This window comes from Heloderma suspectum, chromosome 1, assembly GCF_057233095.1.
Source record: "Heloderma suspectum isolate Gila_16-S chromosome 1, 16-S_ref, whole genome shotgun sequence".
NCBI classification, from domain to species: domain Eukaryota; kingdom Metazoa; phylum Chordata; class Lepidosauria; order Squamata; family Helodermatidae; genus Heloderma; species Heloderma suspectum.
Genome location: NC_139458.1, coordinates 336,176,528 through 336,191,390, shown reverse-complemented (window position 1 = coordinate 336,191,390; position 14,863 = coordinate 336,176,528). Strand labels below are relative to the sequence as shown.

The 14,863-nt window shown below is 44.0% G+C and overlaps 1 protein-coding gene across 1 annotated transcript in view; it reads right to left on the bottom strand.

Moving 5' to 3' along the window:
- The window catches only part of ENPP1 (ectonucleotide pyrophosphatase/phosphodiesterase 1), a 71,473-nt gene that overhangs the window by 36,633 nt on the left and 19,977 nt on the right, over positions 1 to 14,863 (bottom strand). The window contains exons 4-7 of the mRNA XM_084827536.1: positions 14,513 to 14,638; positions 13,335 to 13,395; positions 4,422 to 4,519; positions 518 to 597 (exon numbers count right to left, since the gene is read on the bottom strand). Coding sequence (XP_084683662.1) covers positions 518 to 597; positions 4,422 to 4,519; positions 13,335 to 13,395; positions 14,513 to 14,638 — 365 coding nt within the window. The remainder of the gene's footprint in view (positions 1 to 517; positions 598 to 4,421; positions 4,520 to 13,334; positions 13,396 to 14,512; positions 14,639 to 14,863) is intronic.

The window sequence follows — 14,863 nt, the reverse complement described above, 5'->3', positions numbered from 1 at the left end:
AAACAGCTGGAACAAAACAAAATTTGTACCTTGCAAGGACATGTTGCAAGGACACGTTGCAAGGCTGAACAGATCCTGAGTTTGTGAGAAACATCTGGTTATTATGGGAAAGGAATAAGGAAAACTTCTCTTATTACTCCCTGTCAGTTATCATGCATGAAATAACATGGAAGCTCTACCTTAGGATACCCACTTCCCCCTCCTTCTTTCCCTGCTCCTCCCACTCTCCCTCATTGCTGGTGCAGTCTCTGTGGTCTCAGAATATAGACATTTCACATCACCACATCTTTTCAGCACACATTTTCTGCAAGACTTCCCAAACAGCTGCCAAGCTACTGAACTACAGCCAAAAATTCTCTAAAAATGTTTTGATTGTATAATTACAGGCTCTCTTACACCAGTTAATGTTATGTCTTACAAATGAAATGAACTAAAAATGAAATAGAATTAAAACAGTGTTATTCCTTCACAGGGTGTATGGAGTAGGGAGGGGGCAGGAATAATAAGTCGCTCTTACCGTGGCAATGCTATAATGATTGGGAAATGTTTTTGATGGATACACTGGTCTCATGCTACGACTGTATGTTCCACATTTTCCTGGGAGCGGGGAAAAATAAAATTAGAAATGCCTAAAAATTCCATAGTTATAGATAATTTAACTTTTCATATCAAATATTTATCGGGGGGCAGTATCCAGTGGGGCACAACCACTAATGTAAATTACATTGCACTAGCATAAACTACTCTAGTGTAACAGATGGAGTATGTACGTTTGGAAAGAGTTAACAAGAGTTAATTGGAAGTTAATGTGGGTGTGCTCATTCTGACCAGGTGTGCATTTAAGCGAAAGCCCAGAGGTAGAAGGGAAAGTAGGGAGGAGGAGACATTTGTCCAACTGTTCTGAGTTCTTGTTGAGTGAGTTTGTTGGAAGAAAAAGATTCATGGACAGAGCAGGAGAGGCTTCAATAATGAGTTTAAGACTGCTATCATAAATTGCCTGTTTTCTCGGGAGAAGAAGGATTGCTGGGCTGTCTCTACTGAGACAAGAAGCTGTACACAACTGGAAGCTGAGGGAAGGTTCCCTTCACGGTGTGAGGACTCAATCATTGCAAAGTAGGACCTGGTGGCTACTACAGTGTTGAAAGCTGAAAGGTGCCTGTTTTCTCCAGAGGCCAGGACAGTGGGTGAGTGAGTAGAGAGACAGAGAGAGCTACCCTGTGGGAGTGCTATGAGACTTTGAGTTTGTAACTTTGGGATTAATCTGCCTACAGAGACAAGAGGACCTGGGCTATGCCTCATAGTTACATTTTGCTCTATTGTTAAAGGTTTATGGGGATGGGCTTTGATGTCTGTTAGGAATGCACTATTTGTCTAGAATGTATTACTAAATCCCTCTGTTAACTGATTTGCCCTAGCCTGAGTGTGTGAGTGAGGTTCACTGCTTGGAGGTAAATGCTAAGACCCAGGTTACACTAGTGCAATACCAGTATTGGTATTGGCTTTGCGCTACAGTAGTTTACGCTAGTGCAATGGAATTGGTGCTAATAGTGGTGCCCTGCTAGATAATGCCCAGAGTGTTAAAATCATGTGACAAAATGAATATTCAGCAACTCCATTGAAGACTATTTCCCCACATACATTTAAAATGTGGTAGCTGATATGAACACAAATGTTTGGAGGAAGCACCACCAGCTGGTCCATTCAGGCAAAACAGTTCCACCACACGGTTTAGGCAGTTTTTCTCCATGGGTCCTTTTTGTACCCAAAAAGGGTACAACCCCTTTTTTCAGGGGGGAGATGAGAGTGGCCTTCTGAAAATCACCCAGGCCACCCAGTAAGCTGCTTTACATAAACTGTGGTGGGAGAACCACGTGTGGAGTCTGTCCACCTTGCAGCTGTGTTTAAAGTGGCTATTTGCATGTGTCAAGTGGCCCTCATAAACATGAAGAGAGCAAGCTTCATACAGGAACTTTGGATGTTAATGTTTTGCCACAATAACATAGATCCTGAAACGAGCTCTGCCTTTTCCAGTATTCAGTTTATCACCACCAGACATTACTAGAGCTTTAAACTGAATGTTTGGAAATGCATGAACAGCTGAAAAGGCATCCACTGATTTCTTTGGGCTTTCATTTTTAGTTGTAATATAAAGAACCCACAAAAGCCATCTTCAGAACTCGTGCTACCATAATACACTCTAAAGAACACCCTCTACGTCTCATTTCTTTCAGTAACATGCCACTCATTTCAGCTCTCAAATAAGGCGATGATGATCTCCAAAAAGTACCCTGATAACAGACAACCTGGCCTGTTACTGTTAGTAGGTCCTCAGAACTTTCTCCTTAACTTTGACTCCCCTTTTCACACAATGGACTCCTCTGTTTAAGCAGAACAAGGTAGCATTAGGTAAGAACTGGAAGAAGTCCAGCTTATCTACCCAAGCAAATGTATGCCTTGTAGTCAGATAATTTAGGTTTTTGACAAAAAGTAGAAATGTTAATTTTATTACTCTCCAGAATGGTAACTATGTTAGTCTGATGCAGCATAAGTAGAGAGACTTGTGGCACCTTAAAGACCAACTAATTTATTATGGCATTAGCTTTCATAGCAGACCACAGTCCACTGTGGATAAGACTTTATATATCTGATGAAGTAGGCTGTAGTCCATGAAACAAATATGTTGCAACAGATTTGTGTGTCTTTAAGGTGCCACAAGACTCTTTGTCATTTTATGTCATTCAGCTCACTAGAAATTTCTGGTATCAGCTCATATCAAAGCATCTCAAAATACTAGGAGATTTCAGGCAGAATCCTTGCATGAGTGGCCAGCCCTCAATTCTGGTCCACACACTGCCAGCAATGCCATTTCCAGCCTGTAAGGTGCCCCCTACCACTTGTGGAATGGCTGTGTAGTGCTTCCGTGGGCAAGTTCCAACACGAGTGAAAACTCTAACTTCTGGAAGGGGCAGGTCAGCGGAGCTCCATACGGCCTCTGCCAACCTGCCCCTTCCAGAAATGAGTGTTTCTGCTAGTGTCAGGGCTTGGTCCCAGAAGTGCTATGTTGCTGTTCCACAAGCGGTAGGGGCAACTGTGAACCAGAAATGACAGAACTGGCTGCGTGTGGACCAGAATCGGTGGGGCTATCCACAACCACAACAGTAGCATTAGATTCTGCCCCAAGTTCTAAGCCAAAGGTTTAGACCAAATGCTACACTGTGTCACCATTAAACTAACTTAGCACGTGCTTATATGATGTGCTATAGCAAATAAATGTACCAAAAAGATAGGCCAGCAAATGACTTTTTAGCGTACTTGTGTTCTATTCAGATTAGCTTTAGTGCTATTCAACATAAATGATTAAACAAATGTAAATTAGAATTACAATGCAAAAATTGCTAATAGGTAATCTCAGCAACCTTTGTCTCTCACTTTCTTCACAGCTTTTAAGGTACCTCTAAAAAAATGAAGGCACGCAATCCTATACACACTTACCTGGGAGAAAGTCCCATTGAACCAGGTGGTTCTTACTTCTGAGTAGACATGTATAGAAATGAAAATGAAGGGCTTCCATCGAATTATTACATTACTAAATTACAGACCTAGGTCTGCAAATGTCTGCCCCTTGAACTGATACAGTAAATCTATTATTCCCACTGGAGGAACAGGGAGTGGCAATTTCCCATTCCTTTTGTGGTACCCCATGCCACCTCTCATGCTGTTCATATGCATGCATTGAAATGGATATATTCACATTTATGTAGCTACAGTTTTTTTCTTTTTCTCTTTTGTTTTGTATTGTTGAAATTTTAAAATAAAAAAATTTAATGCACAAGAGTCAATAAACAACATGAACACTTTCAGGAAATGGGAATAACAACATATATTCACACACGCACGCGCAATGAACAGTAATGACAAGACATCCTTTTCTGACTTCTCTCTGCCTCCCCTCTCATAGCACTATAGAGCTAGAAATCCAAAGAAACAAATGATGTTTTAAACTATATATGTTTTCAAAGCAACTGAACTTCTTTCTAACTCTATTCTGTTTTTTAGCATTCTGCTGCCTTCATCCCCAGTACCAACTCCTAAGAGGAAAAGAGTCTTGTCTCACCAAATTTTCCACATTTGAGAATGTGGTCACTGCAAAATGATCGCTGTCCAGCCACAGAAACTGTTGCTTTATCACGTCAACACTTCAAAGGACCCAAGCTTGTCTCCATCAAACTCACTCTCATCTCTTGAACCATCCCCTGCTTTAACGCCCCCACCCCCATTCTTATTTGGGTCCCAAGGAGTTTTCGGGAGCTATAAAGAGCTTAGGAGAGCGGACATCAAGTGAAGGGGAAAAAACAGCTGCTTAAATTATTATTTTCCTTAAGAGATCAACATGCTGTTGCTCAGACAAAGTAGCTACTCACGTAATTTGCTAATAACAGGAAGAAGTCCGCCCCATGTGTGCAAATATTCAGCTCTGAATCCATCCAAAGAAAACAACAACACTGGAGGTTTTGTAAATCTGAGCAATTAGAAATGAGACAGTTCAAGACATTTGATCATTATTAACTCATTTTCTAGACACTCTTTCAGGGGAAGACGTTTTGATTCAGGCAGGCCTTTGGTATGTAAGCTGGTCTATTGCTGATGGAAGGGGGTTATTAGGTTGGTGCTGTTTATTTCTTTTATTCCTGTGTTTTTAATTTATCTGTATTCATAGTATAATTGAGATTTTGTTTTTAATCTGTATTTTACTATTAGCCTCCTTGAGCACCTGTTTTTTGGCAGAATGGTGGGATATAAATTAACTATAAATAAAGATTATAACCCCCTTCCAGCATTCCCTTCCATGCGATCACCAGTACCCATTGCCCTCCACCAGGTGTGAAGAGTGGAGCCTACTCTACATGCATAGGCTCCACCCACAATTTAGAAACTTGCACAGGATTCTACATCAAGGGCGTAGCTTATGCACATGAAGAAGACTCCCCTCTTCAGACCTTCCCCCCAAACATGTGGACAGGGGGAGGGGCCAGCATAGGACATGACAGCAGGGATAGAGCCAATTGGTGCTATTTCACTCTAGGAAAGGGCCAGACATCTACAGGAAAGATTGCTGACCAGAAATATGTAAAGATCATAGAATAGTAGGGTTGGAAGGTGCCTACAAGACCGTCGAATCCAGCCCCCCACTCAATGCAGGAATCCAAGTCAGAGCATCCATGACAGGTGGCTGTCCAGCCTTGTCTTGAATGCCTCCAGCATGGGAGAGCCCACCACCTCCCTAGGGAATTGGTTCCATTGTCGTATTGCTCTAACAGTCAGAAAGTTTCTCCTGATGTTCAGTTGAAATATGGCTTCTTGTAGCTTGAGCCCATTATTCCGTGTCCTGCACTCTGGGATGATTGAGAAGAGATCCTGGCCTTCCTCTCTGTGACAACCTTTCAAGTACTTGAAGAGCGCTATCATATCTCCCCTCAGTCTTCGCTTCTCAAGGCTAAACATGCCCAGTTCTTTCAGTCTCTCTTCATAGGGCTTTGTTTCCAGTCCCCTGACCATCTTTGTTGCCCTCCTCAGAACCCTAACCAGCTTGTCTGCATCCTTCTTAAAGTGCGGTGCCCAGAACTGGACACAGTACTCTAGATGAGGCCTAACCAGTGCTTAGTAGAGGGGAACTAGTACTTCCTGGGATTTGGAAGCTATGCTTCTATTAATGCAGCCCAAAATAGCATTTGCCTTTTTTGCAGCCACATCACATTGTTGGCTCATATTCAGCTTGTGATCTACAACAATTCCAAGATCCTTCTCACTTGGAGTGTTGTTGAGCCATGTATCCCCCATCTTGTAACTCTGCATTTGGTTTCTTTTTCCTAGGTGCAGAACTTGGCATTTATCCCTATTAAATGTCATTCTGTTTTCTGCCCAGTGCTCCAGTCTATCCAGATCACTTTGAACTTTGTTTCTGTCTTCCAAAGTATTAGCTATCCCGCCCAATTCTGTGTCATCTGCAAATTTGATCAGCATTCCCTCCACCTCCTCCTCCAAGTCGTTAATAAAAATGTTGAGGAGCACTAGGCCCAGGACTGAGCCCTGCGGTACCCCACTTGTTACCTCTCCCCAGTTTGAGAAGTTCCCACTGATAAGCACTCTTTGAGTCCGATTCTGTAGCCAACTGTGGAACCACCAGATCGTTGTTTCATCTAGCCCACTTTGTGCTAGTTTGCTCATCAGGATATCATGGGGCACTTTGTCGAAAGCTTTGCTGAAGTCGAGGTATATTATGTCCACAGCATTCCCACAGTCCGCAAGGGACGTTACTTGATCAAAAAATGAGATCAGATTCATCTGGCAGGATTTGTTCTGGACAGATGTAACTAGGAGCAAGATAAGACATGCTAGACAAGAGACTAGCAAAGATCTGACTATGTGTATAACCAAAGGCAGCTAGAGCAACAAACATGTCAGAGAGTTCATCTAACTCCTCAGTGGCCACAAAGAGCCCCTCTATGTCATTGTTTGAGGAGAGGGAAGATGGGAAACAGCATTCCTGATGGAATTCAGTTAGGAGTCACTTTTTTTTTTATATAAGACATGCTGCAAAGGGCCTAAAGTGGAGCTCAAAGGATTTAGGTTGAATATCAGAAAAACTCTGTAACTCTACTTAGCATTGTTGTGGACTCTATATCACTGGGGATCTTTAAGAACAGGATAGATAAATAATGGATAGGGTTTGTTTTGATGTACTTGATCCATGAGGCAAGAACAGCTGGGTGACCTTTTAAGTTCACCCACATATCCCCTACATCCCAAAGTATCCATCACTAGAGATGAGCACTGAATCTGACAGAGATGCTGCAGGTAGGATTCCTGTTGCTGGCAGGGCAGTTGGCTTGATAATTCATGAACCCCACCTCCCTCTATCAAATGTAGCGATGAAATGTACCAATGTTTTATGGGGGAAGGCTGCTTAAAATAGCGTGAATAGTGCTGCGTGGGATTGAGACCCAAGTATGTAACGAAGACCCGTGGACTCGCCAGCTATGTTGTCTCCCGGGAGGACAGATTAGAGACGTGACTGAGAGGTTGCCTGCACTCATAAAGCCCACTGACAGGTATCCCTTTCTTCTCATCCATGTGGGAACAAATGATACCACCAAGTGGAGCTATGAAGAAATCACATCAGACTTTGAAGCTTTGGGAAGGAAACTCAAGAACTTTGGGGCCCAGATAGTTTTCCCATCCATCCTTCCAGTAGTTAGAAGAGGGATAGAAAGGGAAAGAAAAATACTCTGGGTGAATGACTGGCTACGAAGGTGGTGCCGATGAGAGAGATTTGGATTCTGGGACCACGGGCTATACTTCCTGGAAGATGGGCTGTTAGCAAGGGAGGGGTTGCACCTCACAAAGGCTGGGAAGAAAGTGTTTGGCCACAGCATGAAGAACTTCATCAGGAGGGCTTTAAACTGAATCCTACGGGGAAGGGAGATGTAAAGTTGGGAGTAACAATGGACAAAGGCTCATGCACGGCAATGGAGAGAACATCTCTAATAGCGCCCAATAATAGTCTTCAGACACATGTAGGAAGAAAGCCAGACTATGAAGCACATGGTCTTCTATGTCTATATACTAATGACCAGAGTATGGGAAACAGAACGAGCTTGAACTCTTAATACAAGAGGGAAATTGAGACTTGGTGGGATGACTCTAATGACGAATACAGCAATTGAAGGATATAACTTGTTCAAAAAGAACAGGAGAAACAGAAAGGGAGGTGGGGTTGCACTGTATGTGAAAAATACATATCTCTGCACAGAAATACAGGAGGATGAGCTTGGTAGCCCCATCAAGAGCATCTGGATAAAAATAAATGGAGCAAAGAATAAAAGGAACCTGATAGTCGGAGTCTACTACTGGCCACCCAACCCAGGAGAAGATGAGGATGAAACTTTTGAAAAGCAAATAGCCAGTGTTTCAAGGAAGCATGATGTAGTAGTAATGGGGGACTTCAATTTCCCCGATATTTGTTGGGAGACAAATTCTGCAAAACATGGCCCCTCCAGGAAATTCCTGACTTGTGTGACGGATAACTTCCTCCTACAGAAAGGAGAGGAAGGAACTAGAGAATTGGCTATCCTAGACTTGATCCTAACCAACAGAGATGACTTAGTGGATAAAGTAGCAGTTACAGGAACTCTGGGGGAAAGTGACCATGTTATACTTGAGTTCATGGTTCTAAAGGAAGCAAGAGCCGAGTGTAGTCAAACTCATACCCTGGATTTTAGGAAAGCCAATTTTAATAAACTCAGAACAATGATCAGTAAGGTCCCATGTCAAGCGACTCTAATGAGACAAGGAGTCCAAGATGGGTGGGAGCTTTTAAAAAAGGAAATTCTCAAGGCACAATTACAAACCATTCCAACAAAAAGAAAAGGTGGAAGACAACAGAAGAAGCCAATGTGGCTTCACAAAAAGCTTAGAGTTGACCTGAAAACAAAAAAGGACACATATAGGAAATGGAAAGAAGGCCAAGCAACAAAGGAAGAGTACAGGCAGGTGGCACAGAATTGCAGGGATGGCGCCAGGAAGGCTAAAGCTGAGAACGAGCTGAGGTTAGCGAGGGATGCTAAAAACAACAAAAAGGCTTTCTTTAGCTACGTGCATAGTAAAAGGCAGAGGAAAGAAATGGTTGTTCACCTATTAATAAGGATGGCAAAATGATAAGAGATGACAAAGAAAAGGCAGAGGTGCTCAATTCCTACTTTGGCTCAGTCTTCTCCCAAAAGAGGGTCTATGACCCCCCTGGCAAAGGCGAAGTACAGACTGAAGGAGCAGGATTGCAGCTTGAGATCAATAGGCATATGGTCAAGGAACATCTAATTCTGCTGAATGAGTTCAAATCTCCAGGGCCAAATGAACTGCATCCTAGAGTAATAAAGGAACTGGCCGAAGAACTCTCAGAACCACTGTCTATTCTCTTTGAGAAATCATGGAGGATGGGTGAAGTCCAAGGGGACTGGAGGAGGGCTAATGTGGTCCCTATCTTCAAAAAGGGTAAAAAGGAGGAACCTGGGAACTACAGACCAGCCAGTCTGACATCAATCCCTGGGAAAATTCTGGAGCGGATGATAAAGGAATCCATCTGGAAGCACCTTGAAAACAATGCAGTGATTACTCGAAGCCAACATGGATTTGTCAAGAACAAATCCTGCCAGATGAATCTGATCTCATTTTTTGATCAAGTAACCTCCCTTGTGGACTGTGGGAATGCTGTAGACATAAAATGCCTAGACTTCAGCAAAGCATTCGACAAAGTGCCCCATGATATCCTGATGAGCAAACTAGCTCAAAGTGGGCTAGATGAAACAACTATCCGGTGGTTCCACAGTTGGCTACAGAATCAGACTCAAAGGGTGCTTATCAATGGGACCTTCTCAAGCTGGGGAGAGGTAACGAGTGGGGTACCGCAGGGCTCAGTCCTGGGCCCAGTGCTCTTCCACATTTTTATTAACAACTTAGAGGAGGAGGTGCAAGGAATGCTGATCAAATCTGCAGTTGACACGAAATTGGGCGGGATAGCTAATACTTTGGAAGACCGAAACAAAGTTCAAAGTGATCTGGATAGACTGGAGTGCTGGGCAGAAAACAACAGAATGGCATTTAATAGGGATAAATGCCAAGTTCTGCACCTAGGAAAAAGAAACCAAATGCAGAGTTACAAGATGGGGGATACGTGGCTCAACAACACTACAAGCGAGAAGGATCTTGGAATTGTGGTAGATCACAAGCTGAATATGAGCCAACGATGTGATGTGGCTGCAAAAAAGTAGGGATGTACGAAAGTCACTTACCTGTTTGTGGATTATGCTGATGCTGGGGGGGAGGCGCTCCGTCCCTCCCCCCGAAATTCTGGCCGGGTGGAGAGGTGCTCCGTCCCTCCCCCCCCCCCGAATCCTGGCCGGCTGGCTCCGCTCTGCAGGGATTCTGCGGAGCCTCCGGCCGGCTCCGCCAGCGGCCGGACATCCGACCGCTGGCTAGCAGGGACGCAAATGAGACTCTTCTCGTTTGCGTCCCTGCAGTCAGCCGTGATAGGCTACGTAAATGTTTACGTAGCCTGTCACAGCTGATTAAAACAAAAACAAAAACGCGCGTACACAAAGGGCAGCGCCCATTGGCGCTGCCATTTGCGTTCCTTATTTTGGCACGTCTAGTCTGCGTAAACATTTACGTAGACTACGGCGAAAATAAGGGGAACGCAAATAGCGTAGACGCTACGCTATTTGCATTCTCCTTATTTTCGTCGTAGTCTACGTAAATGTTTACGTAGACTAAGACGTGCCAAAATAAGGAAAGCAAATGGCGGCGCCCATGCGCGCCACCATTTGCGTACACATGTTTGTTTTTGTTTTTTTAATCAGCTGTGATAGGCTACATAAATCTTTATGTACCCTATCACGGTGTTTTTTAAAATTTAGCCGTGATAGGCTACGTAAATCTTTACATAGCCTATCATGTTTTGTTTTGTTTTTTAAACTTGGAAATGGCAGCGGCGGCAGCTGGTCGGAAGACTGGCCGCCGCAGCTGCCGCCGCCGAACCGTCACCAGAGCCGCCACCGCCAGGAAGTTCCGCCCCAGGTAAGTCCTGTCCCGAGGGGGGCGGGGGGCCGTTCCGCCACCGATTTCGGGGGGCTGAATGCTCTGGCATTCGGCCTCCCCGTGATCCGTGGCGGAACTTTCGTACATCCTTACAAAAAAGGCAAATGCTCTTTTGGGCTGCATTAATAGAAGTATAGCTTCCAAATCCCGGGAAGTACTAGTTCCCCTCTACTCAGCACGGGTTAGGCCGTATCTGGAGTCTGTGTCTAGTTCTGGGCACCGCTAGGGATGTACGAAAGTTCCGCCACGGATCTTGGGGAGGCCAAATGCCAGCGCATTCGGCCCCCTGAAATCGGTGGCGGAACAGCCCCCGCCCCGCCCCCCGGGGATGGGACTTACCTTAGGAGGATCTTCCTGGCGGCGGCTGCAGCGGCCAGTCTTCCGACCGGCTGCCGCTGCCATTTCCATGTAAAAAAAAAAACACGTGATAGGCTACGTAAAGATTTACGTAGCCTATCATGGCTAGATTTTAAAAAAAACACCGTGAAACACTACATAAATGTTTACGTAGCCTATAACGGCTGACTAAAAAAAAAAAAAAGTTTCTTATTTTGACATGTCTTAGTCTACGTAAACATTTACGTAGACTAAGACGGCGAAAATAAGGGGAATACAAATAGCGTAGCATTTACGCTTTTTGCGTTCCCCTTATTTTTCGCCATCTTAGTCTACGTAAATGTTTACATAGACTAAGACGTGTCAAAATAAGGAACGCAAATGGCGGCGCCCATGGGCGCCGCCATTTGCGTACGTGTGTTTTTGGTTTTTTTAATCAGCCGTGATAGGCTACGTAAACATTTACGTAGCGTATCACAGCTGACTGCAGGGATGCAAATGGCGGCTATGGCCGCTGCCATTTGCGTCCCTGCTAGCCAGCGGCCGGATGTCCGTAGAATCCCTGCGGAGAGGAGCCGGCCTCCCCCTCGGCCAGGATTCTGGGGGGAGCGACAGAACGCCTCCCCCCCAGCATCAGCATAATCCGCGAAAAGGTAAGTGACTTTCGTACATCCCTAGGCACCGCACTTTAAGAAGGATGCAGACAAACTGGAGAGAGTTCCCAGGAGGGGGACTGGAAACAAAGCCCTACGAAGAGAGACTGAAAGAAGTGGGCATGTTCAGCCTTGAGAAGAGAAGACTGAGGGGAGATATGATAGCGCTCTTCAAGTACTTGAAATGTTGTCACAGAGAGGAAGGCCAGGATCTCTTCTCGATCATCCCAGTGTGCAGGACACGGAATAATGGGCTCAAGTTACAGGAAGCCAGTTTCTGGCTGTACATCAGGAAAAACATCCTGACTGTTAGAGCAATAAGACAATGGGACCAATTACCTGGGGAGGTGGTGGGCTCTCCCACACTGGAGGCATTCAAGACGAGGCTGGACAGCCATCTGTCAGGATGCTCTGACTTGGATTCCTGCATTGAGCAGGGGGTTGGACTCGATGGCCTTGTAGGCCCCTTCCAACCCTACTATTCTATGATTCTATGAAACAGGTTCTGTACTTTCCTTATCAGAGGATGTATTCTACTGAAATGAATGATACAATCACACTTGACAATGACAAATGGCAGAACTTATTGCCCACAACAGAGGTTGATTGAAAGAAATCAAGGCAAGAGCAGTGACTGATCCAGAGACACAGCCAGCAGCCTTGTTTGTAGGTGGATATTTTGGGCTCACAGGAGACTTTAATAGTATTTGATGAGTTTCTCCCTCTTGTGATATGCTAGCAGTTATCTCACAACACACTAGTGTGCTTCAGCAGACAGAGCACAATACTTTAAATAACTCTTCCAGCATGATTGCCTGATAATTTTAAATACGGTTTATATCCGGACACACTGTAAGGTCTCAGCTGTTTATCATAAGGCTTGGCACAGTCACTCTCATTGCAGAGATGCAGTAGAATTACCTGCCTAGTGTCATGGTGCAGAACCCAGCCACCTATGTTGCCCCAAGGAAGACCCAGATGTGGAACAAAGAGACATTGGCTGCTCCAATCAGCACCTCCTCCTGTGCCCTCCCAACCTGAAGATGTAGCCCTTGCACCTTCTCTAGATTCCGAGGGCAAGCCCCCAGTTGTGTTTCCCATCCCCCTGTCTCATAGAAAGCAGCGCTCTCATAGAACCAGATAAGGACACTTTAAAAAGCACAGCCACCCCTCCAGAAGGTAGGACCAACTGCAGAACAGGTCTTGCAAACTTTCACATGGCTTCAACTCTTCACTAAGGCAATATCCTCCATTGCCCACAGAAGAGGGGAACGACAGTCAGCAGAGCTCACTGGGAGCTTTCCGTGGTCCTGATAAGGCCCGCCTGACTCTGGATGTGTCTTGCCAAGTCAACTATGTTCTCTTGAAACTGACTTTACTAGATGTGACCCTGCTTACAGATACTTTACTGATGTGACCTTTAAGTAAACCAGCTACCACTTCCCAGCAGAAGGGGACATCCTCAGTAGAGGGTTTCCCAGAACCATTAATCATGCAGAAACATGCTGCTGAGTTTCCTTCTTTGCAATCTGTTTCTTGCTACAAATGTAATTGCTGGTGTACTGTTCATTAGCCTGTTCCTTGAAGACCTTTTACTACCATCCTGCATTATTATTCTATGGAAATATTTATATTGCCACAGCCGTATGCCTTTTGAAAAAAGAAAAATGTAAAATCAAGCATAAATGTCCTTACCCTTCTGGACACTGAAGTTCATTTATGTCCTCACATTTATCTTCAAGCCAACTTGTCTTCCCTTATTTTAAAAAAGCACACATACATTTTTACTATTATTCTATTCTATTCTATTCTATTATTATTCTATTTTATTATTCTATTCTTTATAAGGAGAAAAATTGATTTGCTACCATCCTACCTATCTAACTGGTGGAAGAATTTGAAAACACTAAGTTACCTGAAATTGAAATTCATGACCCTTGTAATTCAATATCTTCTAAAACTGATTTTATATTTTTGCATAGTCCGAGTACATCGTCTAGGATCTCATCCTAAGGTATAGGTTGGGAGCCAAAGAACTTTGGAGTTAGTGGTCTTCGGGCTTGTGTTACTTGAATAAGCAGCCCCTTTGCCACATTACAAAATGGGTTTTGATACTGAAGGGACTTTCAGAAGCGGTTTGAGATACATTATGGGATCTGCAGTTTGTTTGTTTAAAAAAGCCCAAAATCCCACTGGGAATGCACATCTGAGGTGCCTCTTGGATCCTAGCTCTGATTTTACTTGCTATTGTACTTGTGTTTCTTGAACAGTACCCTACTATGCTGAATGACAAATCACTTTTAAAATGGAGAGAAGTTGGCTTTTCAAATCAAAATCCCACTGTGTCACACAAATCCTTGGGCAATGCCTCCAGTTGCCAAAATACTGGTCTCCTGTGTGGAATCAGTGACAGCCCTTGATCAGGCAAAGCCAGAGCAGAGCCAGGGCAGAACCTAGGCAGAAGCTGCCAAAATCTGCCGATTCATGGGCACAGACTGGGACTGCTGTTTACAGTTTTTCAAGCCCAGATACTGGTTACCTGACATAGGCTTGGATCCAGACTATGTCAGTTGAACTTAATTCCCATTAAAAGTTAGTCACAACTAACTTGTCCCACTAATTTCAGTGGAACTGAAGTTCAACTAACTTAGTCCAGATCCAGGTCATTTATTCTCATTGGTTGGATCAATAACATTATATCTAGTTGACAGCTCTAGGTATGCCTACAGTAGTCCTTTGACTCCCAGCAAAGGATAGATTTCCTAAGATTTTTTTTTAATCAAAGCAACTACCAATTTGTTTGACAAAGCAGAGTAAATACCACCCCATTACTGCATCAATGATGCAAGCATAAAGCAAACAGAATATTTCACCTTGACAAACTGAGTAATAATTGGCACAGCAATTATTATTTTCCACACAATCATCTGAACAGGAGCAGCGGTACTCTGGCCAATTCTTCTCACCACACCGAAACTTGGTACAGGTCCATATATGAGCTACAAACACAGGGAACCCACTTTTAATTAAATATGGCTCAGTTGAGTAATGCATACAAAGAGACCTGAATACAGTTCTATGCCATGTGATTATGTGGCTACAAAACAAAAGAAACCATTTGCCTGTACTTCCTGAATTACTTTTTAAAACCAAATAGCCATTTTATTTTCATCTCCATAGATAACTATCTGGGCCAGCGCCGGGTTTGAGGGGGCCTTGGGCAA